This window comes from Malus domestica, chromosome 16 (genome assembly GCF_042453785.1).
Source record: "Malus domestica chromosome 16, GDT2T_hap1".
NCBI classification, from domain to species: domain Eukaryota; kingdom Viridiplantae; phylum Streptophyta; class Magnoliopsida; order Rosales; family Rosaceae; genus Malus; species Malus domestica.
Window position 1 is genome coordinate 13,164,211 of NC_091676.1, and position 25,810 is coordinate 13,190,020.

Consider the following 25,810-nt stretch of genomic DNA (forward strand, 5'->3'; position numbering starts at 1 on the left):
GCTGCGGTGCGGGTAGACCCGGCAGTTTCTGACACGACACGAAAACGACACGAAAATAACAGGTTTCAGGTCAACACGATAACTTATCGGGTCATTATCGGGTGACCCGTTAAGAACTCGTTAATAACGGGTATACACGCAGGTAACACGTGGGTAGCCCGTTTCGACCCGTTAAGAAAAAAATTATTTTGATAATTTTAAAGTTTAATTACTAAAAGATTTATTATAAAATAGCCATATTAATATATACAATATATTCTATATTAAATATATAGTTTTGTATTATTATTCTATATAAGTTTTTAAAAAAAAGTTTTAGTCATTATTTATTTTTATTATGAGAGTTCCTTATTATCATTACTAGGATAAATTTTACTTAACATGTTGTTGTCCAAAATTAAAATAAACTAATATAGTATTTGTATAGGCAAGAACTAAAAAGACATACATACAAGTATGAAAAATGTGAAAGAATATATTAACACTCGTGATTCATCATTATTCCTCCACGAGTAGATAATGGTTACACTTACATTATCGTTTAGATTTTTAAAATCCTCCAAACCTTCATGAATAATGTTTTTTATTTGAGGGTAAAATTAATAAAATTAATAATAATTATTGTAGAAGTGTAAAAAATGTAAAAAAAAAAAATATACAATCACTCATAGTGACAAACTTTACAACTTTCATGAAGGGGTCAGCTTCGAAATCCAACACGATAATTCATAAACCTTCAATTTATATTTAACCGTCGATTGCCATTGATGTTTATTCTTCTTACTGAATTTCATTTTTAAAATTTTCTTTTTTGAAAACATGATTATTTGGCGGATGTAAGAAGATGAACGGTTTAGATCTTTGATATCACGGTTTGATATTTATGGTTAACTGAAATATGAGTCGATGTCATATAGTTTGTAGAAACTTTATAAACATCAAGCAATATTTTCACTAACAGTAAAACTCTGAATATAATATCAACAATCCAAATCGTTCATCTTCCTGCATTCTCTAATAGATCAAGTTTTCAAAAAACAAAATCTGAAAAAATAAAATTTGATGAGAACAATGAAGCTTAAATGTAAACAACAATCAACGGTTAAATTTTGATCTATGATTTATATGATTATAGTGGCGAATTTCGAAGTTAAGCTTTTCATGAAAGTTGTAAAGCTTGTCATTACGAGCGTTTATATATTTTTTTACACTTCTACATTAATTAAAAAACTATTAAAGACTTTAGGTAAGTGAAAATATACTTAAAAGAAAAATGTGTTTTTATGTTTTGGATGTAACAATATAATATGTATATACTTATTTAGTATTATGTTTTTCATTTGATTATTTATTGGTTTAAAATATATTTTCCTTAACGGGTAACGGGTCGGGTTATATTACCTGTTAATTTTATCGGGTCGGGTCATTTTACCCGTTTATTTTAACGGGTGTTACACGACACGACCCGTTAAGATATCGGGTATGACACGAAAATGACACGAACACGGAAAACACGACACGAATGCCAGGTTTAGATGAGGGTGATGGTATGCTCGCGCTTCTCTTCTGCCAGATCTAAGCTTGTGGCCATCTCCTTACTGTTCTGCTCAATGCTTGGCAGTAGAGTGCTGATACTTGGCACGATGACATTTGGGAGAAATGATTGCTTCTGAACCAAATGCTAAAGAGAAATAAGTCTCAACGGTGGCTCGTCGTTTGGCCACTTTCCTTTATTGTCAGAGAGGGATTTCTTGAGGTGGTCGAGAATCATCTTGTTAGATGTTTCGGCATGCCCGTTGCCTTGAGGATATCTCGGCGTGAACATGTGTTGCTTGATGTCATACTTTTGGAAGAACTTCGCCAAATCTTTGCACATGAATTACGAGCCGTTGTCGGTGATGATGGATTAGGGATGCCAAATTGGCAAATAATGTTCCTCCATATGAAGAGCTCTATATTCGCCTGAGTCATGATTGTCATTGGCTTTGCTTCTACCCATTTGGTGAAGTAATTGGTTGCCACGATCATCATGGATCTACCCTCAGTAGCGGGCGACATTGGGCCTACCAAGTTGATTGCCCACTGCATGAACGACCAATGACTCATCTGTGGGTGTAGCTCGCTGGCAGGTAGTGCTGGTACCATCTTGTAGTGTTGGCAGCAATCGTAATTTTGCACTAACTCTTTAGCATCTTAATGCATGGTAAGCTAGTAGTAGCCTGCGTTAAGAGCCTTCTAGGCTAAGGATCGACCTCCAGAGTGATTTCCACAAACACCTTCATAGATTGAGCTTATAACCTTTAGGTCGTCGGGATGCGCTAGGTATTGGAGATGTGGTACAGTGTAGGATATTCGGGCGAGAATGTCATTCCACATGTAGTAGCGCGCTGCCTTTATTTGGAGATTTCTAGACTCCAAAATTTTCGTGGGGAGTGTGTCATTGACCAGGTAATCTATAATAGAACTTTGCCAGTTTGGAGTTATACTAACCTGTGATACTTCAGCTGTCGTCTCCGCCTCTATGCTTGGCTTGTCTAGATACTCCACCAGAACAGAGTGTTTGAGTTGGTGGTCAATGGCGGAGCCTAGGCCGGCTAATACGTCGACTTGGGCGTTGTCTGCTCGCAGAACTTAAGTGATGGTGTAAGTCTGAAATGCCTTAAGTTGTTTGTGTACTTTCTCAAAGTATTACGCCATTCTTGGATGTTTTACCGTGTACTCCCCAATAGTCTAGCTGGTGATTAGTTGGGAATCAGAATGAATTGCAAGCTTTTTACCGCCAAGTCTTTTGATATTTGGAGGCTTGCTAGTAAAGCTTCGTACTTTGCTTCGTTGTTGGATGCTTTGAAGCCTAGAGTGATTGCTTGCTTGAGCATCGAACCATCTAGGGTGACAAGGGCTATGCCTGCTCCCGAGCCCTTGTAGTTGGATGCGTCGCCAAAGTGCAAATGCCAGAAATCTTCATCAGGTGAAGCAGGCGTGGCTAGGGCATGCTCAGCTGCCTTCGAAACATCGTTGGGTCACTCTGTTGCTTCGCCTAGGCTAAGTGTAAAGGCACAGTAGGGAGCCATGAAGCTTGGGCCATGTTTCACTTAGCAGGAAATGCTCAACTGCTGGTATCAGGCTTCTTTATAGCTGAATTATAAAGTAAAGGTCGGCTGGGGCTGTGTGACACATAGCAGGAGGTGGTGCTCAATTGCCGGTACATGTTGCTCCTATGTACAATATTCTGGGGCGACGAGGATAAAACTTGCTTTCGAGTGTTCTTCTAGTGTTTGTCTGCCTTTTGTGTGCCTTTTGGGCTAAGTTGTTGTGTTCGTAAAACAACTTTGCACCACCAGTGTCTGCGCCTTTATCATTGCGGGTCTGGATTAGGCGGAATAATGCATCATGTGGATGATTGCGTGCGTTTGAAGGTTTAACTTGAGCTTCTGGGTTGCAGCAATTATTGCCAAAGTTAGCTTTTGAATTTTTGGTAGCTGGTTTCTGCATTGAGGATAGCTTTTAAACAGTGGAATATAGGTAGTTGGGCCTCAAGCTCTTCTCGTATGAGGGTAGAGCTTATTGATGCTTCAGATGTGGCTGCTCGTCTAGTCAAACCTTGAATCTCATTCAGAGTAGTTGGGGACTTCATAATCAAGATCGCTCAAATTTGCCTTGAATGTGCATCGGCGAGCCTTATCCTAAAATGCATGCTTATCTGCCAGAGCGAAAAAGTCTGTCAGGGTTAGACCTTCTTTCATGATCAATTCTCTGAATAGCAGGTGGGCTATTGAAAGTCATTTTTGGACGGCTAGATTAGCTATCAAGTCGTTACATTTGATTATCTTTGCTTTCTCTACTTTGAACTTCTTCATATAGTCGCGAAGCGATTCCTTTAGGTTCTTCTTCACATTGAACAAGTGGTCGGACTTCTTCTTGATCGAGCGGTATGATGAATATTCTTTGGTGAAAACTAAGAAAAGATCGTCAAAACTCCTAATAGATCGTGGCGGTAAGGTGTGGAGCCAATCTTGGGCCTCACCTTGTAAAGTAATGGCGAATATTTTGCACATAAGAGCATCGTTGTTCCGATAAAGGACCATTGAGCTTCGGTAGCGATTCAAATGCCTTTTCGGGTCTCCATCTTATTTGAAGGTTGCGAAATATGGCATGGAAAACTTGCGTGAAGGCTTTGGCTGCTCGATCTCGTCCGTGAATGGTGACCTGCTCATATTGGCCATGTCCCGTCGTAGTGCTTCCTCGGCAACTTCGTTGCGTTGGAAATCACACAATCACTCGTTTAAGAGTCTTTCTACCTCTTCCTTAATCCACCTTTGTTGGGGGTAGCAGAGCTCTCGGCTGCCCCTAGTCTTGACCTGATGGTCTAGGCTGCTCTTCTACGTGCTCATCTCGTTTATACCGTGGCGGCAGTGCATGTGGTTCGTTCCTAGTAGGTGAAGAAATTCTTCGTAAGCTGCTGGTTAAACTTGAGCCAAACTGAGTGATTGCTTCTCTCCGTCCTTCGTGCTACTTGCTTCGATGTGAGGTGGAAGATGCTCATTGCGGGCCTAACCGCGAATGAACACTTCGCCTAGAAGGTTGCTCATGTTAACCATCGGAATGTGGCCCCAACCGTGAATGTATGCTCGTCCGTGGGCCTAGTCGAGAATGCACCCTCCTCCGCGCGATAAGACAAGATTATATGCTATCTTGGGGGCCCAGTCGGGAGTGTATACTGCCCGAACATTCAGTTCATGGTTAGTCAAGTGGTTGCTTGCCGGGACGCTACTGGAGAGGTTCTTTGTCTGCCCTTGTCCTACTTTGGGATACCTCGTCTGGGACACGTTGCATCTCGGTGCGTTACAATAGCTGATTCACCAAGGTCACCTGCTGTGCGGGGGATCTCGTCAACTCTACGACTTGTTGAGACAAGTGTTGTTCTCCATTTAGGTTGGAAGAGATTGAAAGAAATGCGTCTCCTTGAGCAGTGAAAGTGTGGTAAACTCCGGGCGTAAGATTTAAGTTGGGAAATGTCAAATCCACAAAGAAATGAGGTGAAAATGCCCCCGGTTCAATCGTTGGCCCAAAAGTTTGGAGCTAGGACAATTGAACCGGTCTTTGACCGATTTGGGCTGCTTGGAAGGCCACGGGAGTAGGTTGGGCCATATGAGTGGGTTGCTCGGAGTGTGGCGCACCTGGGTGCGAGGCTAGGGCTCAGCAACGTGTTGGACTCGCGTTGGGCTTGAACGACACGGCTTAAGTCGTGGTCATAGCGCCGTGGATCTTGCCAATGGTGGCTGCCGTGGTGGCCACCGTCGTGGTTGCTACGGTGGTGCCGCTCCACTCATCGTCGTGTTGAGTTTTGTGGATCGTCATGGTCCTATTTCTTGAATGTTGGAATTTCCGTTCGTCGAGGTTTTCGAATCTCTTGTCATTGTACTTCTCTTTTACGTTTTATCTAAGAATTTTTATAAATAAAAATTCCAAGAGTAAGAACGTACGAAAAATCTACAAATGAACAAGAAAACGAAAAACCTTGAATGCTAGAGTCTTTTACGAGCGTGTGACTCAAACTCTCAATGAAAGCACCAATTTGTGGATGCAAATTTCTGCCTTCTTCTTCTTGGACGAAAATGCACCTGCAAAACAATTAACACATTTGGTCAAGGCCAAGAGCCTCACACGCCCACGATGAATTGGGAAACTTTGGCCGAAGAACCTTCGATGCCAAAGTTATAATTTGATGGAAAAGTGTTTAGAGAAATTTGGAGAATTTTGCAAGAGAGTTGGACTTAGGTTTTTGGGAGAAATATGAGCTATTTATAGGGGTGTGGCCGGCCCTTATTTGGAGAAAAGGGGTCTGGCCACTTATGGTGGTTTTTGGGTGTAATTGCAAGATATTATGTCAATATAATATCTTGCAATCAATTAGGATATTAATTAATTAATTAATTAGAAAATTAATTAATTAATTAGGAAATTAATCAATTAATTAGGAAATTAATCAATTAATTAGGAAATTAATCAATTAATTTAGTTAATTAATCCTAATTTGAATGAATAATTAAGGGTTACCTTGTAGGGAGGATTTGATGAGGATGGATGAAATAGATTTTGAATAAATACCTATTTTGATCACTTTTGATCTTGATTGAGTTGTGATTGTCCGTTGCTTGCACGTGGGAGTTCCGGTGTGGATCGAGGGTAGTTGTGTCCTTTTCACCCAAAAGTACATGTGTCGCCTCCATAATTTTCTTGATAATTTTTTACTCCACACATACCGCACGACAAACAGCTTCAGGAGCAGCACCGAAGTGATGCCTGGAAACTGTTACTCCTTGGCCGCCAAAACCCCCCATCCAGTCCTGTATCACCACTCCAACACCCCTCATATTAGTATGGCCCTTCACCACCCCCATCCATATTAATCTTGACCCACCTTAGCTAAGAGGAGACCATCGTGGGGTGGGCACTCCCCCCGACCTAGCAGGTTCACAATTCGTCGATTGAAATGCTGATAACCAAGAAGAAACCTTCTGCCACACAACCATAAGTAACGCTTGGGAACCCATCCACACCCATGAGTTCTTTTCTTGCCAAATGCCCCACATAATCAAACAAGCCAACTCAAAGTCCACCTCTTTATTCTCTAGCACCATAAGCAGCCAATCCTTAAGTGGTATTCGAATACTCCCGGACAACCGGAGACCGAACAGAGAACTAAACCACACCGCTCTAGCAAACGGACATGTAAGTAGCACATGTTCTGCAGTTTCCTCCTCCCCTTGGCACACCTCACGCGCCAACTTCACTCCCACACATTTCTTACAGAGATTCACTTTGGTTGGAAGAATATCATGGCACACCCTCCAAGTGAAATTCTTAACTTTGGGAGGAATGTTAGCCTTCCAAAATGATTCTAAAGTCTCGCATACGCACTTACATTGGTAGAGGAGGATGAACTACTATCAGAGGATTGTAGCCATTGCCAAGCCACCCAATACCCACTCTTAACAGAGAAAAGACCCCGCTCATCATAGTGCCACACCAACTTATCCTCCGGAGCATGGAAACTAATAGGAAGAGATAGAATTATAAATACTTTCACCAGGATAAAAAAAAGTCCGATAACAAATTGGTACACCATACCCTTGTAGAAGTATTAATCAACTCCTCAACCTTTATTTGAATCCCTTATGGGGGAGGTGCCGAGATTACCTTGAAAGTACTAGGTCGAGGTAACCACCTATCTAACCAAACCCTTATTGTCCGACCATCTCCTACCACCCACCTGGACCCTTGAACCAGTACCTCTCTCGCCTTAATAATACTTTGCCAACAATACGAAGAGGATGCAAAGGCTTCCGTTTCCCAAAATGAGGAATTCGGGAAATATTGTGCCTTGAAAACTTGCGCCACCAAGGATGAAGGATGGTGGAACACCCACCACCCTTGCTTAGCCAACACTGCCATATTAAAAGCATAGAGATCATGAAACCCCAACCCACCTTCAGCTTTGGGTTTACACATCTTGTCCCACAACTGTCAATGAATTTTTCGATCCTCTGAACCATTCCCCCACCAAAACGTAGCCATAAGTTGATGTAATTATTAACAAAATGTCTTCGGGAGCAAAAAATAGTTCATCGCATAAGAAGGGAGGGTTTGAGGAACAACCTTTATAAAAAGTTCCTTTCCCACATTACTCAAGAGCTTACTTTTCTACCCGTTAAGCTTTTGTGTCACTCGCTCCTTGATATACGAGAAAATTTGTTTTTTATTCCTCCCCACACATGTCGGCAACCCCAAATATCTCTCATGTCGTTCCACCAACTAAACGCCAAGGAAACCTACTAACATTTGTTGATCATATTGAAGCACATTCGCACTAAATGCAACACTACTCTTACCAAAGTTCACCGATTGACCAGAAGCTTGAGAGTAGATGTCTAAAATATGTTGAATCACCGCACATTCATCCACATTCGCTCTACCAAAGAGGAAATTGTCGTCAGCAAACAAAAGGTGGTGAATCGTGGGCGCTTTCCCACATAGTCGAATGCCACTCAACTCCTCTACTTGCTCCTTCTGTGCAATAAGTGCTGAAAGGCCTTCAACACATAATAAAAATAGATATGGAGATAATGGGTTCCCTTGCCAAAGCCCTTAGGACGGAGTCAAATATCCACACGGCTGTTCATTAATTAGAAAAGAATACGACACAGATTTAACACATGCCATCACCATCTTAATCCACTCACTAGCAAGCCCCAACTTCTCCATCATAGCTTCAAGAAAGCACCATTCAACTCGATTATAAGCTTTACCAAGATCAAGCTTAAGCAAAAGAACCATCCCTACCACTACTCTTATTGTGCAAAAAATGCCCAATCTCCTTCTTAATTTGGGTTGGTAGACACATTTATATTCTTTTTAATTAACAACATCATCGTAATAAATGGAGTGTTCGGCGGGACGAAAATAAATGCTTCGACGTTAAAAAATACATGAAGGAATATGTTGAAAACGTCTTATGTCAGACGATGAAGTATTTCGTATTTAAAAGATGTGTATAACCATTTTCAAATGAGTTTGGGTTGTTGGAGAATATATAAAATTTGTCAAGTGATTAGTTTGATTTGCTGCAATACCTGAAAGAAAAAATGGAGATTGCCATAATATTGAATTCAAATATTCAAATCAAAAGACTGAAGCCAACAAACTTGTTTGAGAAATACTAAGGAGATTCTCTTAAAGTGGAACTCTTCATGAACTCTTGTTACTTCACAGTTTAACATCAATTTCCATACCAATATTATAAAACACTGTGCCAAAAAAATGATATAACAGAAAGTCCATAAAGAGTCCAATTTTTTGACGAATCTCTTTATCATCTCTCAACTTGTAAACCAAAATTTAATAAGTTCGGAAATCTCTGGCCCAAGTCTTAAAAGGTAAAAACTACGTGTCAAGTTTCCAAGCCTACATGTCAGGCTTAAATATAAGGTACTGAAAAGTAACGATCCATGGTAAATTCTATTCAGACCATGCTTATTAGACATTTACATGAAGAGTTAAAAACTTTTTTATCACTATGTTTTGGATTGAAATCGAAATCTATATTGGTCATTGTATACCTAGTTTATGGTCATTTGAAATGTCAAATTGGTAATGTTTGACAACAAAATGATGAAATTGGCTAAATTTAAAAAACATATACCATTTTTTGTTTCAAAACAAGGCAGATTTTGTGTGTTTGCCTATTAGATTACGTGTATGTGCAACTACACATACAAAAAGGGGATCTGGTGTATTTCAATTTCTTTCGTCTCTACTTTATGGTCCCATCTTGTTATGGACGTAAGTCATAATGTAAAAATTCAAAACTTTTTTTAAACGGATCAAGTTTCATCTATTATTGCAAAGTTTTGTCACTGAGGCATTTTGTCAAGAATTTGGTGGCCCTACCGACTTTTGTCGAGCTATGTTTTTTAGCCTTGCCAACGTATGTTGAACAATGATGTAGAGGCCCATCAAGTATCACGTTTCGAGCCTTGTCGAAATATGATGAACATGCATTTTATCGAGTACTTGGTGGGTACTACCGAGTCTCATGCTAAACTAACATAGAGTTCATGAAAGACCTTTCGAGTTATTTCCCGTATTTTAGGGTCATGGGAGACTAGAACCCAACTGGTCCCTTAATGGAACCACCATTGTCCCACCTAATTTTAGAGAGACGACCTTGTACACACGACTATCTTCTAAGGTAGTGTTATTCACACACCCCTTTTACTTTCCACACACCCTCTGTTTTCCGTCTGCTGACCATCTTCATTCATTCAATCTGACGACAAAAAACTAAGAGAGATCTTTGAAGTAAAAAAGAGTGTGGGGATAACATCACCCATCTTCTAAAATACAATGCCTACAAAGATTTTCAACCCTTCAAGTATGTATAAATTACGCTCAACGCATTGTGTCGGACTCTCATGTCACTGGTCTAGCCCGAGCCCTTATCCTGCAATGGGTCCAGAACAATACAGGAGCCCAACCGCAGCATATAACTTTGGGCCAATAGGGTTTCGTCTGATAGGCCCAGTTTATAGTTATCACTGTCGCACTCCTCCGTTCATATAAAAGCAAAAACCCCTTCAGATTTTAGAAAACCCTAACGAACGCAGAGCTCTTCACTTCCAGCAGCTGCCGCCACCACTCCGACTTCCCCAGAGGTATAGATTTCTCCTCTCCTCCTTACGTTCCGAGTCTTCAAAATCTCCGCCGATTCGAGAAAATTCTCTGATCCGTTTCTGTGTATATTCGATTTGGTTTCTAGGGTTGTGATCTCGATCGCCAAGATGCAAAACGAGGAAGGAATCATCACCGAGCTCTACATCCCGAGGAAATGGTACTCAATCGAATCTAATCGGCGATTTTTTGTTGTGATTTTTTGGTTTTGGGATTGGGAGTTGAGGGTTTGGGATTAAATTTAGTGGTGTTTGTGTGTGGATGCAGCTCGGCGACGAACAGGCTGATCACCTCCAAGGACCACGCTTCTGTTCAGATCAACGTTGGGCATTTGGATGAGCATGGCATCTACACCGGCCAATTCTCCACCTTCGCGCTGTGCGGCTACGTCCGTGCTCAGGTTCGCCTTCCTTCATTCGTACATTTACGGGGCTATTGTGGTAATATTTGTGTTTTTATTGGACATTTGTGAATGTACTGTGCGATTAGAATGTGCAGAATGGTTGCGGAAATTGATTGTATTTTTGTTTTCATTATATTAGTTTCATTGATTTTGCTTATTTGCTTTGTGTTTTCACTATATTACTATGCTTCATTCAAAACCTGCAATGAGAAAAATAACGTACCAATCTCACACATTGAATGACTGGTGGCGGCTGAAAATCCTAAACTATGCCAAAACAACGATCATTTTTGTCAGCTCTGATTTACTTTATTACATCAGGATGCAATTGCAAGTTTGCAACTACAGTTTTTGAAATTGTTCAATTACCGAGAGATTTTAAACCTAAGTATGAAGTTTTTCGATTATTCTGATATTGGGTTACAGAGGGGTTGTTTGATTAGGTTTTCAATGGAACTTGAAAGTTAATTAGCGTGTGTTTTTAATTTTGAATCCGTCATTTGCAATTTGGCTTTCCATTTGCTCTTCTCTGATTTCCTTTGCATGCTTTCTTTTTTCAGGGAGAGGCCGACGGTGGTTTGGACCGACTCTGGCAGAAGAAGAAAACTGAAGTTAAACAACAGTAGAAAGAGATGATGATTCTTGTTGCTTCCTCGAACCTTCGGTTCTTGGGGATGGAAGTGTTTAATTTCTGAAGTAAAATGTGACGTTGAGAGGGCTTTTCTTATTCAATTAGTACTGCTTTTTGCAAGTAGTTGCCGATGTTTTGGTGTTGTTGAATTGGGCTTCTTTTGACTGTTAAAGTAGTGAAACTTCTACTCATTTGACTACTTTAAATATATTCCTGGTTTCTTGAAATGATTTACACTCGTAATGCATGATTATCTTATGATATATGTCAAAAATTATACCCATGGCTATCTTCTGAGTATTGACATAGATTATGTCCTGTCAGTTACAAGTGAAAAGTATCTCGAGGATTTGCCCTTGTGAAACAAGGTTTCAAATATCGAAAAGGTTGCTAGCAAGCAACGCAAGTTTACATCTGACATGTATGTTGTCAATTGTCGAAAACTTCAAACATGAACATGAATGTTTGCAAACGTACATTTAAGGAATCTAGCACTTGTGATTAAAATTAAAATCCGAAACTAAGCACTTTATAAACAAAAGAAATTATTTACAAAATACAAATTCGATGAGACTTAAATCTCAAAATTCCAAGTACTATCTAATCATAATTTGCACGACTACGACTTAATATATCACAAAATATATTTACTTCCTGATGCCATCTGCACGAATTACAGCTACTGAATTTATCATGGTCATCGAAATCCCATCCTTGTTCGATTGTGTACGGACCTTGTGGATCTCCACAGTCGTTGCATGCTTTCATGGCAGCGTTCTCATCGTGTGCTTCTACAATTCTACCTATTACTTCCCTATTCACCCACATTGTGTTCCAAATCAATTCCTTAATCCTCTCTCGGCATTCTGTCACGCTTAACCCTCTCGATTTGTGGCGGTTGAGTGAGTACAGAAGCTCAAGTCCTTTCTGCCTTGAATCGCCCCCGCAACACACCAAGATCGCTCCGTACACGTACGTTGCTTCTACGTGACCCTTTGAGGCTGCCCTCTTCAGAGACTCGACCCCCGCAGGTTCTATCCTCTTGCTTGTGAAGAGGTCGCGCATCCCTTGCCTGTACAAGGCCTCCGAATTGCCGAGATCCCTGCACCGCATCAGAAACCTCGTGTGTTTTTCACTTGCGCGCCAAGAAACCAGCGGGAACTTGCTAATGTCGACGTGCTCGAATATGTGATCATCTTGAGCACTTTCGTTGAAATCCTTGCAGCTTAACATGGCTGAATAAAGATCATCGAAGGAGCGCGAAGCGACCTTCGCGAGTACTTGGACCAGAACCTCGTTCGGAAGAGATTGAATGGACGAGGAGGCGTTTCGAGGTTTCTTCTTGTTCTTCTTCTTGATCCTGCGAGAGGCGCCGTTGACGATGCCTGGAATAAGAACAAAAGAGCGAACCATGGAGAACTTGGGAAGGAGAAAACGAAATCAGTTTGCTTTGCTGACGGTACAAGAAGCAATTAAACAACGTTGCGTGCGATTATATATAGTCAAACAGATGCAGTCTTTATCCTTGTAGGAAGAGGACAAGAAGCAACCGACGCCAAATCGGAATTGGATTTGTTACTAATACAACTTGGATTTGTTTTTTTTTTTTTTAGGTCAAAAGAGGTTATAGAGTTTTAAATACTTGGATTTGTTATTAATAACCAGTTAACTTGGCTAAATCGGTATTGGATTTGTTTCATGCTAATACAGAATCTTTTGCCCTACTACCAACTAAGAAAAATTACTTCATATAGGAGGGTAATGGTGTTTGGCTACTCAATATTGAAAATTATTTTAAATTCGAATTGCTATGAAAAAATATGAATTACGAGGTTAAACTGTGTCACACTCCAACACTAGCATACTTTATAAGTAATACACTTTTTATAGATGTATCTTCAAGGCAGAGCCAGCAAATTTAACTCTGGTTGGCTAGCTAAAAAGTATATATATAAAAAAAAAGGTTTAGTTTTAGAAAATGACTATACTTTGATCTTATAAACAAGACTCGTCCAATTATTTTGTGTTCATCGACCTTTAATATGACAAATACATATAAAAATAAACATAAAAGGTTAACACACTGTAAAACCTACGGCTGGAAAAAAAATCCCAAAAATCCCAAACCGAGCCGAAAAATTCCTGAAACCAAACTGAAAAAATCCCAAACCTAAATTCTCGAAAATTTCGGTGCCCAATACCAAACCGATCCTGAAATTTTGGTACGGGAATCGGTCTCAAGTTTTTGGGATTTCGGTAATCCCAAACCGAACTGAAAAAAAAATATATATTATTTAATTTTTAAATATATATTTAGAATTTTAATAGCCGTTGGATTCTGTTGAGATTTAATCTCAACCGTTGCATATAAATTGCGTATGATTTATCCTTCCTGGTGTGAATGTATATATGTGTGTCTGTGTGTGCATGGGAAACACGAAAAAGTTTGGCATTGTAAATGACTAGGACAGATAAGGAGGGGAAGGAGGAGTGAAATGCACGCTAATGACTAATGGGAATTTTGATGCTCAAGCCCTCCATGAAATTTAATCTATGCACAGATTAAATTTATTTTTATTGCAACAGATTGGTTTGGTTGTATACTTGTAACTTACAATGACCTATGAAATTTATTAAGAAAATTTAGTCTGCAACAGATTAACAACCCAATATAAAAGGTTGAATTTTAGTTCAAAAGCCCAAAATCATTTCGGGATTCCCGATTTGTCCCGAAATCTAGAAATTATTTCCGGATTCCCGAAAATTGAGATTCCCTAAAAATTGGTTTGGGATCGGTATTCGATTTGGGATTCCCAAAAATTTCGATTTGGAAATCGGGACATGGATTTCGATTTGGTATCCCATACCGAACCACCCCTAGTAAAACCTTTTGAAATGGATAAAATTCATGCATAAAATAATTTGAAATTTGAAATATGCAACAAGTTGCTTTTGAAAATAATTAGAAGTACTATTAAAGCAAGCAATTATGGTCATGCTTAACCATAAATTGGTAGTATATAAAGTGTAAAATAGATTGGATTATTTAAGAAATAAATAATAATGGCGAATGATGTAAATTGTAGATTGTAGATATATCTAGGTCATTGATCAAAATATTTGACTATAAGATATTGATTAAGCTCACAAATACGCAATAAGAAATACATGAATTCAAAGTCAATTTTGTCTCTTTAGTTTGACGTTGAAATCAATAGCGTCTCGTACTGATAAAGTATTAGAAATAAAATATAGAGAAAGAGAACAAAAGAGAGATAAGAGAGATATTGGAAGAATAAATCACAACGTGCCTTCTTTCTCATTAGGTATTTCATAGTAGTTTGAGTGTGTGTGATACACATATATAGGTAATATGAAACATGCCGCCTGAGTTTGAGCTATTGTTAGTTCAATATCGGTATGACACTCATAAGTTTATTAGAGTACAATAAATTTGTATCACCTCAAATTTTCTGGCTTATTAGACCAACTCCGACCTTAGGAGTAAGTTCTAAAATTTCCCTTATACTCCCCCCATTTCATTCCAACCCTTGTTCTAAAATTGGGTTAAGTGCTAGAACTAAAATAAAATAACTTGTACACCAGCCAAGAAACCAGCATGGGCTAAATATCCTGGCCCACTATGCTTGTAGACGCGCTGTGAAAAAAGAGAAGGCGTGCTAGTTAATGCACTAAAAGCGTGGCAGCGCACCAAAAAGCAAGGAAAATGGGACACTTTGAGGGGAAGTGGGGCCCAACCTAATGGGGTTGTCGGCCACCAATATGCAATCCCATCTCCTTTAATTCTATCAGACGGCATAGATTTCCATCTCCTTCAAATCTAATGGGTGAGATTCATTCTTTAATAATCTGAGACTAAAATTTTAGGTTAGAAGAGTTGGAGCAGAAAAGTTATTTCTGGGTCAAAACTTAAATTTTATGGGTTAAAAATTGTAGGTTTTACTCCAATAGTTGAAAATGGTCTTATAAAAATAAATTTATGTAAAAATTTAATATATTAGTATCACACTCATTTATTGAAGCTACTAAAAAAAGCCTTAAAATATCTTTTTATTGGCCTTAAAATTTACATGGAAATTATTTTAACTAAGTACTTATTATCTGTGTTTAAAATTTATTCGATGTAGTCGATATTTCAATAAAATATCTAAAAGATCAAAGACATATATGAAAATGGGTGGTGAAGTCTAAACTTCACCTCATATCGGACCCATCTTTTTATATATTGGAAAAACTTTTATATTTTGTACAAATCCATGTTTGACAATCCCAAGTTTGACTTTAAATTTCCATAATATCTATAGAATGCAACTGATATCTATATAGATATTCGATATACAAATTTGTGATGTATTCAATATACGCGTCGATATTTCTACAAATTTGTATATCGATATTTCTACCAATATCAATATTTTAAACTTTTATTTTATTTTATATTTTTACGAAACAATATATTTTGTTAGATTAGATGTTAGATTAGCAATCAGTTGCTTTTTACTTCAGACTCTTCAGTCCTTTCCTTTCTGTTATGTTTCTTTCCCGAGAGAACCTGCAAGGGAAGCGGACGATTTTTCCATCCGCAAGGCAGTGGTCAACCTGCCGATACAGGCGTCATCGTCGTTGCCGATTCCGGCATCAAATTCATAGCCGAAGATGTGCGGTCCAAAGACGGCATAGTAAGTAATCAGATTGTTAATAACTTGATATTATTCTTCTTTAGTCTTCAAATGTTTAAAAAAAAGGTGGTACTCAGTGCACAAGGCTCCCGCTTTACGCAGGGTCTGGGAGAGGTGAATTTTCGTTGAGAATTCCGGCGAGGAATCGGAGTCCGAAATTCGAGAAAGGTGAAGAGGTGGTGTTGTGTGTGGATGAGTCTAGCAAAAGCTAATTACGCATATACTCGAAGAAATCGACTCATTTGATTGTTTAAGTTTATCATTTAAGTTGCTGTGCTTGTTCTTTGATTAAACTATTATTGTACAACAAACTCCAAGTTCGATTTTCGGCCAAAATACTCCGAAGCTCGTTTGCTTAGTCGTTGTTTCATATTTCATATTTTGATGATTGATTGTGGAGTTGTTTTTGTGCAGGCTTCACTCGGCCGGGCATTTGCTGGATACATCCATGTATGGGAAATGTGGGATTGGGTGATGTAGAGCCAACCAAAGGCTACCATTTCCCTCCGGGGTATGATTATTTCTGCTTTATTGCTTTAAGCCTATATTAGAAGGTGTCGGCATGTTTCTTGTTGCAAAGTCTTCTGTTAGCATGAGGGAACTGAACTTATTAGTCGGCAAGAACCTTCTTTTTGATTGTTTCCTCAATCCTCGTTCATTGGCGATTGAGTTTCTTAATTTAAAATAAACAGAAAAGCACGATCACTCTGAGTTTAGATATGGTAAACGTCAGCTGTCCAAGCAATTCTCCACATAACAGCACAATGATCCTTCCTTTTGATTGTAGTCAGTAGTAAGTTGCAATATTTCACTCAAATACGGACATAGAGAGGAGGAAAGTGAGTTGCAATATTTATCTTGATGCAGTAACCAAGGCTCTCATGCATGTATTGGAATCTACCAAGAGTCTCATGCATATTGGAACCATCAAATATATTTAATTGAGTTATTGTAAACCTATAAATCTTTTTCTGGTTTTTGACGATTCTGCCAAAAGCGAAGCAACGGCTGTAATTTGTTTGTATTGTGTGCGTGTATTCCGTATTTTATTAAACAGTTCCGTTTAATTAGTATATTGGGAATCCATTGACACTCCACAGGCATAGACTAGGAGAGCAGTTTGTCTCGCACGAACGAGGCGAAAGCATCGCCATCCTCATTTGGATTTCCTGGTTTCGAGTTTCGATTAAGACTCGAAACTCTCATCGGGCAGCTGGAAATCGCCAATGCCATGCCTGTGGCGTGTACTAGGAAAATGCTTGTGTGGTCCACAGGCCGCATCAGAAAATGCTTGGAAAGCATCGCTTCAAGTTTCACAATCTTCCTACATTTTAGATAAACTTACAAATTCATTGGAAATGTACAAAAGTTTGGATTACAAAAGTTTGGATTACACTTTGTTTTTCATTTGGGTGCTTAAAACTTTCGAGAAATTTTTAGTTGTGACGAGAACACAAGTGGTACATCACATGTTTTAATATAAGTGGTGGAAAATTTTGTATTTTAAGTTGTTAATTTTTTACTACACATATCTCCTTATTTTTATAATGACACGTGATGTACCATCTCGTGATTAATCACACTGAAAAATCTCTCAAAACTTTCGTGTACATTGACAAACGATAAGATCATAAAAATTATAAAAATTATTTTAAATTACAAGAATAAGATTCGAACTTAAATATCAAGACATAGCACGTTGTTTTAATCAGCTTGCCTGAACTCGTGTTTACGGTCAAAAAGTTTGTGTCGGCTCTTATTTTCTTTGGCTTCAACTTTTCCCTTGGGTTGAAACGTGGCTTCTCGTTAGGGTTTTGACCAGGTCAAATCCACTGATAAACGCGGAAGGTTGATTGGGGAAGTTTGAAGCCATCTCTCGGTCATTTACTATCGCATCTGATGACCTATTAACTCAGCCAAAATCGACCGTCTGATGGAGACATTGGTTGACATTAGCCAAATTAGAAAAATGAAAAAGCAAAGAAGGACAGAAGTTATGTATTGTAACTCGTCTTAGAGCATCTTTAATGGAAGTTCCTACTTAGGATTTTTACTATCATTTTTTAGGACTTATTTAAGAGTTTTAGAGCAATATTCGATTTCCTAAAAGAATATTGTCTACAATGAAAACTTCTTGTAGTATAATCTCTAAATATAAGGACTAAAAAAATATTATTCATTTCATTGAAATATTGTAACTATTGATAAAAATAAAAATCTATCTCTAACACTGATTTTTCAAGATTTTTTTTTTTAAAAAAAAAAGGCAAATGAGAAGTTGCCCACTTGGATGGATTCAAAAAACAAGGAAAAAAAACAAAAAGAGCAGCACCATTCCTACTTAAAATTAATTTGGAGTCAACTATTTGAGTCCTTATATGTAGTCTTCATATTTGAGAATTCTTTTGAGATATTCGGCGAATTCCTATGTATTTAAATACTTTGAGGTCTTTGATTCCGGCCCATTGGAAGTCATTTGTCCCTATATTAAGGGACTATACGGTTGTAGGGACTCCATTTAGAGTTTCCATTGAAGATGTTCTTAGGCAAATTAGTTAGAGTTGTGTCCTTATTTCTCTAAATCCAAATCAATTTTTTTTTCCATAGTTTAGATGATTTTTTTTTTGTTTTGGTGAAATAGGATAAATGAATCTTATGTGGACTGTTTTATCGTTTGTTAACAAAAAATTAACATACAGATCTCAAAAAAACTTATGGTATATCTTGACTCTACAATAAGGTAAACTCCTCTCTGTTTAAACTTTTATTAACCAAAACAAATTAATATGAAGATAATAAATTATTTTCAAATTAAGAAATTGAAAAGAGCTTTATCGGAGGAATTAAATTATTAATTTGAAAAATTATAATAACATAACAAAATACCACGCTTGTACTTTGGATGTGATCCGTGGGCTAGGCCAACTAAAACATTATATGAATAACATGTTATTTACAATTGCAACAAGTTGTCTAGTGGTAAGGACGCGAACTACGATTCTCTAATAAACAAAAAATTTGGGAGGTCCCAGGTTTTATGCTCTGAACTGGTGAGTTTGCTTGACTGTGACCCCGAGCTCGAAAATGATTGATAATCGTGACTTGCCAAGCTTAATTAAGTTGGTTGGAGTAACGTGCTTCCTTTTTGCAATCAAATTCTCGTTCTCGTTCTCGTTAATTAAATAAATTTAGACCCTAAACCTTAAAGCTCACTTCTAGTATAAATAATATCGTTAGTTAAAAAAATAAAAATAAAAGAATAATATAATAAGCATAATACAATTGATGAATGACAGAGTTCAAATGGAACTGGGAAAACGGCATTACCGGTAAGAGCACGAATAGACAAAAAGCCAAAATGCCAGCCAAACAAATTCCGCTAATTTCAGCAAAAGCCCCTTCCTCACCATCCATTTCCTTCTCCCGCCCCCTCCCCCTCCCCCTCCCCCTCCCCCTTTTATGTACCACCCAGATACAGATTCTCCACTCCACTCACACCTCTCTCTCTCTCTCTAAGTCTCTCTTTTTCTCTCAGATCTGCTGTTTGCTTGCTTTTCTGCTTTTTCTTTCCAAATTCATACCCTTTATCACTCCCTCTTACTACCCAATAGCCCATCACTCTTTTTATATATAGACCTTTACACACACACACACATATATTTATATATGTTGTATAGCACTAGCGGCATTCTGGGGTTGTTTCCATTGCTCTTCTGGGGGCCTCTTTGTTGAAGGACAACTGGGCCAGGTGGGTTTTCAATCCCAACTCCGTTTCTTCTTGTGTTTCTTTGATAAATGTATGAATACATAAATTACAATTCACAAATAGTTATTGGGTTTTGCTTGAACCATATTTTCTATGTTTCTGAACCTTTTATTTGATTGAGTTTGCTTGTTGTTTCACCCTGTTGGGTTTTTTTTTATTGCTTCTGCAATTAAAAGAATCACTTTTGGAACCGTATGTTTATTGCCAAGTGTTGATTTTTCGATGGAGTAATGAGGATATAAGTATATTATGATTGCTTTTGTTCTTTTTTGAATTGTCATAATTTCTGTATTTTCTATTTTCCTTAAGCTCCAAGTTTAGTTCATTCTCTTTTTCACACGGCCATATTCTATTCTAAACTATTCTAATGTAAGGGAGGGGGATTCGAACTTGGATGCAACGGGCCAGTCACACTGCCTGGTTCTAACCTTTTTAGTTTCGTTCTGTTTTCTTTAATCATCTAGTTTATGCAAGGGGACGGAGTTTCAAACTATGCCCTTCGTACAACGGTAAATGTTCTTGATCACTAGAGCTATTAGCCCCCATAAGCTCCATGTTTAGTTGATCAACTCAATTTATTTTCTTGTTGTGAATAAGCATTTAAATTATTTGTATTGATCATTGAACTTGGAGATCTATGCATTCTTGTGGCTTATAGCTCAGAAAATTCACTTTCGGTGTTTCACACATCCACACAAAGGCACACACTTTTTACATCATTGTCATAGATAAAAGAATTTGAAGTTAAGAAGCTGTGTATTTACCGTTTTTCTTTTCTAGTTATATTAACGGATCTTCAAGTTTTCCAATGTATCACCATTTAAACTATAACAACGCACTTCAGAAAACAGTGGTTCAGTGATGAATTATAAGTTCATGTTATTTGGAGAAAATTCGGTATTTGTGCAATAAAGATAACCAAATCAATTCCAAGTTGATACATTGCAAACGTTTGATGAGTTAATGAATAACCTAGATGTTTGTATGTTTTCATCTGTAGATCATGCTAGGAGAAACTATGGTTAAACCTGAAGGAGAGCTAAAAGTAAGCTTTGGCTATCAATGCAATAGCAACAGAGGCAGTTTTTGTGAGGATTCCGGTGAATATGAAACCCTGCCTGAATTCCGAAGGAACAGTAGTTTCTCTTGCTTGTCTGGTGCTGCCTTAAGTGCAAATGCCACTCTGGCAAACACAAATATCTGCAATGGTTTGATAGGGGCAGAAATACTTCCTAGTTGGGACTCTCCTAATTCATTTCGTAGAGTTCCCTCTTCACCGTCTATGTCAAGGTTGGATATATTATCATCTTCTTTTCAGAGTAGTATATCGAACTTAAGTTGCAGTCCATCTACGCCTGATTCTGATTCTTACTTAATGAAATCCACGAGTCCTTCCAGAAATGATAGTTTTCTTAGTGGCATGGAAGTGCAAGTGGCAGGTGGACCTGCTGGTGAAGACAGGGTCCAAGCTGTTTGTTCTGAAGAAAATGGGTGGCTCTTTTGTGCAATTTATGACGGTTTCAATGGAAGAGACGCAGCTGATTTTCTGGCTGGGACACTGTATGAAACCATTGTATTTCACTTTAATTCATTAGACTGGGAATCAAGTCAGGAATCCAACAAAGCTTCTAATGATCTAGATATAGATGAGTCCCTTCCATACATAGGAGATGATACTACTATTAGCGGGGAAAGATTTTCATCCAGAATTTATGCACACAAGGATTCAAGTTTTGACAATACCTCTAAGAATGCTCCATGTGCTAAAGTAAAAACATTAACTGATTCGTTTAGGCATGGGGTGCTTGATAGCCTCCAACGAGCTCTTAGTCAGGCTGAGAATGACTTTCTATGCATGGTTGACCAGGAAATGGTGGATCGCCCAGATTTAGTTTCTGTTGGGTGTTGTGTTTTAGTTGCACTTCTACATGGGAAGGATTTGTATACACTTAATTTAGGTGACAGCCGAGCTGTATTGGCAACATATGGTGATGGTTATTTAATGAGTGGGAGTGATAGGTTAAAAGCTATCCAGCTCACTGATAGTCATACAGTTGATGACGAAAGTGAGAGAATGAGAGTTTTGTGTGAACATCCTGACGATCCCATGACCGTCGTGGCTGGAAAAGTAAAGGGGAAATTGAAGGTCACTCGAGCTTTTGGAGTTGGTTACTTGAAAAAGGTGGTTACTCTTACTGTTTAACAATTATGCACCAACACCAAGTAGGATAAAAAGAAGTTTTTTAGATGAACTGACTTTATCTGGTGTATTTAAGTCTTATGCCCCTTCATCATTATCATTATATTTTCAATTAGTGGTGATTACTGATTCTATTTTCTTTTCACTTTTGCGCAGAAAAAACTGAATGATGCATTGATGGGAATTCTTCAAGTTCGTAACCTCATAAGCCCACCATACGTTTCCACTCAACCAGCGTTGAATGTGCACAGAATATCAAAATCAGATTGCTTTGTAGTACTTGGTAGTGATGGCTTGTTTGACTTTTTTACGAATGACGAGGCAGTAAAGCTTGTCCATTCCTATATCTTGAGCAACCCCTCCGGCGACCCTGCTAAGTTTCTGCTCGAGCAGCTTGTAGTGAGAGCAGCCAATTCTGCAGGTAGAGTTTTATTATTATTATTATTATTATTATTATTATTATTATTATTATTATTATTTTATATATATTGTTGTCATTCCATCCAAATCCCTTACAAGTTTGCTTTGTATCTGATAGGGTACTTTTATTAAACACAAAGCTAACCTCAATCAGTTTAACCAAGATAGAGAAGCAATTGATTTGTAATTGCTCGTAGTTCTCTCACTTTCGGTTTCTCTGCTTTTAGATTGCTTCTGTGGCGTATGTGGTATTATTATCTTACGACCTCTTGCATTTGTTGAAAGATAACAGATCTTTCAGTTTAAAATAAGTTGTCTCAATTTAATTTGATGCTGTTTGTTAACTTCTCGTGTAATGTCCTCTTAATTGTACGTTGTTGGTAACAAAACTCCAGTTTTGACACAGATTTCTTCCTGAAATCATATTTGATTGAAACATTTTAAGACCAAATTTAACTTAGATGATATTTAACACCGATATCCATCCGTCCACCACACCACACCCTAAGGCATGCATTCACATTTGCTTCCAAAATTTGGTATTCTGAAGTCTTCCAAAAGTAAATACCAATACAGGGTTGGTTGCATTTAGCCTTTTAGCATGGTTTTCGTTTGCCAGGCCATTAAGCACATTATGCGTTCATTGCAGGTCTCAGCATGGAAGAACTCATGAACATTCCGGCAGGAAGGCGGAGGAAGTATCACGATGATGTAACAGTAATTGTGATTATGCTGGGTACAAATCAGCGCACGACAAAGGCATCAACTTGCGTGTAAGATTATTTTTCGTGGTGTAATGGAATGATTGATATTTTTGGCAGTCCAGAGTGGTAGGTTTCAAATTGTATATAGTGGATGTCAGATATACTTTGCTCCTGCTCTACAATAATGTTTACAATTTACCAAATTTTGCTTGGCAAAAGACTGCTTCATTGCATTCATCTGCAGGCTTGTTCAAGAAGGGCAAATAAATTATATAATTTTTTCTGCAATTTTGGCAATTTTGCTTGGCAAAAGCCTTATCCCACTAAATAAAGTGGAGTCAGCTGATGAATCCTAGAATGTCAGTGCGCTCAATTTTGCACCAAGTCTTCTGTTAGCTCCAAGTACTTTCATATCTTTTCTTATGAGATTATAACAATCTTTTTCTCTCTCATGAATGGTACGATAGACGTTGGTCGTACCCTCACAAAAGGGGAGCCATGTTGGCTGGGTTGCCCATTATGCTCTTATCAATCATATCAATTTTTTTGTTTGTTTATTCTTTTGCTGATAGTTAATTATTTCAAAGAATATTTTCTGGCATTCAACCAAAAACAAGGAAAAGAATATTTTCTGGCGGATACTGATGAATAATGAAGGGATGCTCTATTGTTGACCTAAGCTTTTTCTTACGAATGTCAATTGCACTTTCATATGGGAACCAAGGGAATCAATATATTGATTGTATTCTATTCTATTCTTTCCAAACTTCACAAAGAGACCTACAAGCCATTCGATAATACTTTTGTAGGAAGCACTTGTATACATGGCCACTTTCAACAAAAATACTTTAATTAGATTTAAGCAGGCTAAAATTTATATGAAAAGTTATAACGCTTCTTGAAAAAACATTTGTAAGCACTTCTTAACAAAATCACATTCTTATGATTCGGAGCCACTTGTAACTGTTCAAAAAGGCTCTTTTGATTATTATTTGAAAGCATTTTTAGGTCTTGCAAAAGCATGCCTAAACAATTAAGCTTAAATGATTCTTTGTTTACAAACACCATTAGTTCTAACAAAAATTTGTTAAAGATTCATTCTCTTCATAAGAAAAAGGAGGTAAAACCAATAAAGATTTCTTTTTCGATTCATTCCTATACTTTAGCCATTAAATCTTTATTTTTCACTACTCAAATAAAACACATTAGGGTTTTCATCACTGAACCTTTAAGGGCTGTTTGTTAGCTTCACTAAACTTCCTTGGACTAGACTGGATTACACCTTGGTTTAGTCCTTTGTTTGTTTCACTCCCAGACTATGTTTAATGAGACTCGCCTAGACTAAGTCAGACTAAAAGTTTCGTTGAAGGGTCTTAGCGAGGCCCCCCGAAATTGGCTGGACTGCTAAGCCAAATCTGCTTGCTTCACCCCTCTCTGCTTTGTTCCTCCCATCTGCTTCTATCTCGTGTCCCACAACCCTTTTCAAACCCAGATCCTGCTCATATCGGTAATACAGTAATAGTGCCTCGGTACAACATTAACCATGTGTCACTTCATGATGTTTACCATGTCCCAGGATTGGAGAAAAATATTCTTTCAGTGGTGCAATTGACATCATTAAGAAATTATGTCTTGTTTGGTCCATGAGATGTGAAGGTATATCGACACCTCAAAATCTTAGGGATACCAACAATGAAGGGACAACGACTGCAGTTAGTTTATGTAATGCAAGCAAAAACCAAGAAATGAGTTCCACTTTGTAAGTGTGAAAGTGAGATATAAGGTCTTTATGAAAAGTGTGAGTGTTCTAAAGTTTGTCTCTAAAAAGTGAGAGAGTGTGTCATAACTTATAAAATTGTGTCTTTGAGAATTTTTCTGTTGTAATATTTGTGAATGTAATACGAGTAATTTGTTTACTTATTTTGTCTCTCCAACACTTATATTTTCTTAATAATTGGTGTCAAGGCGGTATGATCAGGACCAACTTAGTGAAGCTTCTGAGAATCGTGAGAAGTTCAGTACTTCGCAAGATTACTAATTAATGTTTGTTGGCGTTTCAAAATTTTGTTGGCACGAGATGTGATCTTTAAGTAGTTGGAGGAATTAAGAAGCTCAACAACAAAAATTACAACACGTGGGCTACGTGCGTGAAGTCTTACCTTCAAAGAACAAGATGTTTAGGAGGTTGTAGACTCTAAGAAAGTTACTCAGCCGGAAATAGACCCCAATAACACTCTGCGTAAGTGGAAGATCAAAACAGGTAAGACCATGTTCACCTAAAAGACCACAATAGATGAGGATATGTTCGAACACATACGAAAAGCCACAACACCAAAACAAGCATGGGGCACCGTCGCCATGCTCTTTTCACAAAGGAACGATACAAAGCTACATCTTCTCGTGAATGAGCTGTTATCAGTGGCATAACGGGGCATGACTATTCTTAGTATTACCACAAGGTAAAGTCCATATGCTGTTAAATTTATGAACTAGACCTTACTGCTGCCATTCTAAAAGTTTCACAACATTGTGGACTTTGCCTTGGGAAAATATTGAGCAATCGTCATGCCCATTGTGCCACTGATAACATCTCATTCTCGAGAAGTTGTAGCTTTGTATCGTTCCTTTGTGAAAAGAGTGTGGCGACGGTGCCCCATGCTTCTTTCAGTGTTAAGGCTTAGCGTATATGCTCAAACATATCATCTTCAATTGTGGTTTTTACGGAGAACATGACCTTACCTGCTTCGATCTTTCAC

The 25,810-nt window shown here is 38.1% G+C and overlaps 3 protein-coding genes and 1 long non-coding RNA gene across 7 annotated transcripts; 3 read left to right on the forward strand and 1 right to left on the reverse strand.

Moving 5' to 3' along the window:
• The first annotated feature begins 10,083 nt into the window (after nt 1–10,083).
• On the forward strand, nt 10,084–11,491 carry LOC103454449 (small ribosomal subunit protein eS21y). Its single transcript, XM_008394035.4, has 4 exons — nt 10,084–10,214; nt 10,319–10,390; nt 10,498–10,630; nt 11,194–11,491. The coding sequence occupies exons 2-4, from the start codon at nt 10,341–10,343 to the stop codon at nt 11,257–11,259; spliced, it is 249 nt and encodes an 82-aa protein (XP_008392257.1). The 5' UTR covers nt 10,084–10,214; nt 10,319–10,340; the 3' UTR covers nt 11,260–11,491.
• A 274-nt stretch (nt 11,492–11,765) lies between these two features.
• Nucleotides 11,766–12,717, reverse strand: LOC103455129 (putative F-box protein At1g67623). Its single transcript, XM_008394729.4, has one exon. The coding sequence runs from the start codon at nt 12,675–12,677 to the stop codon at nt 11,865–11,867; it is 813 nt and encodes a 270-aa protein (XP_008392951.1). The 5' UTR covers nt 12,678–12,717; the 3' UTR covers nt 11,766–11,864.
• A 2,943-nt stretch (nt 12,718–15,660) lies between these two features.
• On the forward strand, nt 15,661–16,691 carry LOC139193211 (uncharacterized). Of its 2 annotated transcripts, XR_011577626.1 has the most exons (3): nt 15,697–15,964; nt 16,067–16,132; nt 16,379–16,691. It is a non-coding gene; the product is annotated as an uncharacterized lncRNA (long non-coding RNA). The 2 variants fall into 2 exon arrangements; XR_011577625.1 differs by lacking the exon at nt 16,067–16,132 and having other exon boundaries at nt 15,661–15,964.
• Nucleotides 16,692–19,266: 2,575 nt separating this feature from the next.
• LOC103407018 (probable protein phosphatase 2C 40) lies at nt 19,267–23,342 on the forward strand. 3 transcript variants are annotated; one of them, XM_029095802.2, is made up of 5 exons: nt 19,341–19,712; nt 20,195–20,239; nt 20,731–21,912; nt 22,087–22,351; nt 23,000–23,342. In XM_029095802.2, the coding sequence occupies exons 2-5, from the start codon at nt 20,198–20,200 to the stop codon at nt 23,125–23,127; spliced, it is 1,617 nt and encodes a 538-aa protein (XP_028951635.1). In that variant the 5' UTR covers nt 19,341–19,712; nt 20,195–20,197; the 3' UTR covers nt 23,128–23,342. The 3 variants fall into 3 exon arrangements, with proteins under 3 accessions (XP_028951636.1, XP_028951635.1, XP_028951634.1); XM_029095803.2 differs by lacking the exon at nt 20,195–20,239 and having other exon boundaries at nt 19,267–19,712; XM_029095801.2 differs by lacking the exon at nt 19,341–19,712 and having other exon boundaries at nt 20,076–20,239.
• The last annotated feature ends 2,468 nt before the right edge of the window (nt 23,343–25,810 follow it).